Raw genomic sequence first — 2,254 nt, forward strand, 5'->3', positions numbered from 1 at the left:
CTTATAGTCCCGCTGGTGTCCTCGAAGCCCAAAGAGGACCTCAAATGGTGCAAACCCCGTAACTGTATGTACAGAATGATTGTATGCCACAATCGCCTTAGGCATAGCCACGTCTGGTTCCAGTCCCTGGTCAACCTGATATAGTCGATATAGAAAAAAAATTTCTTTAGAGATTATTTTCTAGAAAATACTTAAAAATAAAAAATTAAATTAAATTAGCATTAATAACCAGATATTAAATAAAGTCATAATAATTCCAAAAACAATATCCATTTTTTGTATATATAATTTGAATACTTATTTGAGGCTGCTTTATTTATCAATTATAATAAAAATATCCATTTAGTCTCAACGTGTTTATCTTCTTATTACTCCACTCCTATGTCTCGGTCATTTTCAAGGATAACTTATTTTAAATATCGCAGCTACAATGTTGTTGAAAAGTTGCTTAAGTTGATTAAACTATGTATGATTGATAAATGTGAGTGATAAGGTTATAATAGAAAGTATAAATGGAATAATAAGAAAAAGTAAATTAGTTGGATAAGAAATAGGTCGATAGACTAAAATATAATGTGACAAAGGCAGAATACCCTGCAACTTATTAACAATAATGTAGCTGTTATATTTAAAATAATTCATCCTTGAGAATGGCCAAACGTAGGAATCGAGTAATAAGAAAATAAACTTGTTGAGACTAAATATATATTTTTATTATAATCTATTTTTTCCTTTATTTTATATTATTATTATTTTATATTAAGTTGTTTGATAGTGCATATTTATCCATTTTTCATTAACACTAAAAATGAGGGTTGGTTAATTATTTGAAATAAACAAAATTAAAGTTAATTTAGAGGATTTTTTCAGTATTGAATGCTGAGTAACTCAATCACCCCTGAGCATAAAATATGAATTATGTAGGTTTATTATTGATCCCTTATTTCTTCAATTATTTGTGGTAGGAGTTGGTGGCACTTATTTTATTTTAAATAGTCAGAATTATGTTTTTATTTTTCTGGAAATGACTTTTGTTACTTGTCCAGTACAGAAACAAATACTACACGCTATATCTACTTTATACTTTTCTAGTGTCTTATTTATACTTGACTGAAGTTTCAAAGTAGTGAATAGAATAAATGGTTGTTAAAACCTGCAGAAGGGTCTCAATGTTCTTAAATACAGTTTTACATAGTTGATTCAGGTAGTTTTAGTTATAGTTGCTACTCCATAACTATAGATTTAACTTCTAATTGAATTACTTTTAAACTACTTTAGTTGTTAGTATTTTAACCAAATGCTGTTATTTTTACTACATTTTGTAATAGGTACTTGTGGTTACTTAACTAATAATTTTAACAGATTTCCTTGTATATTGAAATGCCTTTGCTAAATTAAAGGTAGAAGGAGATAGTTTTCACATTGAGTAATCAAAAACAGGCTAATTCCTATAAGGTACATAGAGTTTAATTAGTTGGTGAAAGTAATTAGGTTCTAAAAATTTAATTGAAATAAGATAATATATAATCTAGGGTCTCGGCAACAGAACCACTGCATATAAGGCTATCTTTTGGTATTGAAATTTATGAACCAGGCATCTTTCTACAACACATAGTAATAATTTCTAATCTGAGCCTAAGGAGTAGAAATTCATAGAGATGCCTGATTCTCTACCTTACGTTGCTCTTGGAAGGTAGTGTGGCTATGTCTGGGTTTCACCCTCTTGATTTATCTTTGATTTTTTATGTATGTTTATTACAATGTTGAGTAGACCCAGAAAGTGTCCATAAAACTATGATTCTTTCTCTGCTGTATTAATTTGGTATATGCTATGCTCCTTTACCCTGTGGACCAGGAGAGTACTTGAGTTACTTCCCTGGCACTGAAAAAAGTATTTACAACTTATATTAAACATTATTCTCATTATACTTGTTATCGTTATTAATAATTTTAGAATTACTATAATATTTTACAAAATGTTTCAGGGTACCTTGTCTACCTCTGTTAGTCATACAGATTATAATGGAGGATTATAATGAATCAGTTGTGAAAAAAATTAAGTAAGTATAATTAAATATTAATTTAATTTTACACATAAAACAGAATTATATTGTATTATTTATTCAAGTCATTTTTATTTATGAAAGTAAATAATATTATAAATTGTATGATATTAATAAACACCTATAATGATGATTTTATCAGAATATGGATAAAAATTGCAGTTTGTTTTAAAAAGATTGATTTAACAACA

The 2,254-nt window shown here is 27.7% G+C and overlaps 1 protein-coding gene across 2 annotated transcripts in view; it reads left to right on the forward strand.

The window, feature by feature from the left end:
* The window catches only part of Myb (proto-oncogene like protein Myb), an 83,544-nt gene that overhangs the window by 4,445 nt on the left and 76,845 nt on the right, over positions 1-2,254 (forward strand). For both annotated transcript variants that reach the window (XM_014419394.3, XM_014419398.3), the window contains exon 2: positions 1,986-2,060. In XM_014419394.3, coding sequence (XP_014274880.1) covers positions 2,023-2,060 — 38 coding nt within the window. In that variant the 5' untranslated portion in view covers positions 1,986-2,022. The remainder of the gene's footprint in view (positions 1-1,985; positions 2,061-2,254) is intronic.

Source organism: Halyomorpha halys, unplaced genomic scaffold (genome assembly GCF_000696795.3).
Source record: "Halyomorpha halys isolate HHAL.00 unplaced genomic scaffold, Hhal_1.1 Scaffold237.1, whole genome shotgun sequence".
Lineage (NCBI taxonomy): Eukaryota > Metazoa > Arthropoda > Insecta > Hemiptera > Pentatomidae > Halyomorpha > Halyomorpha halys.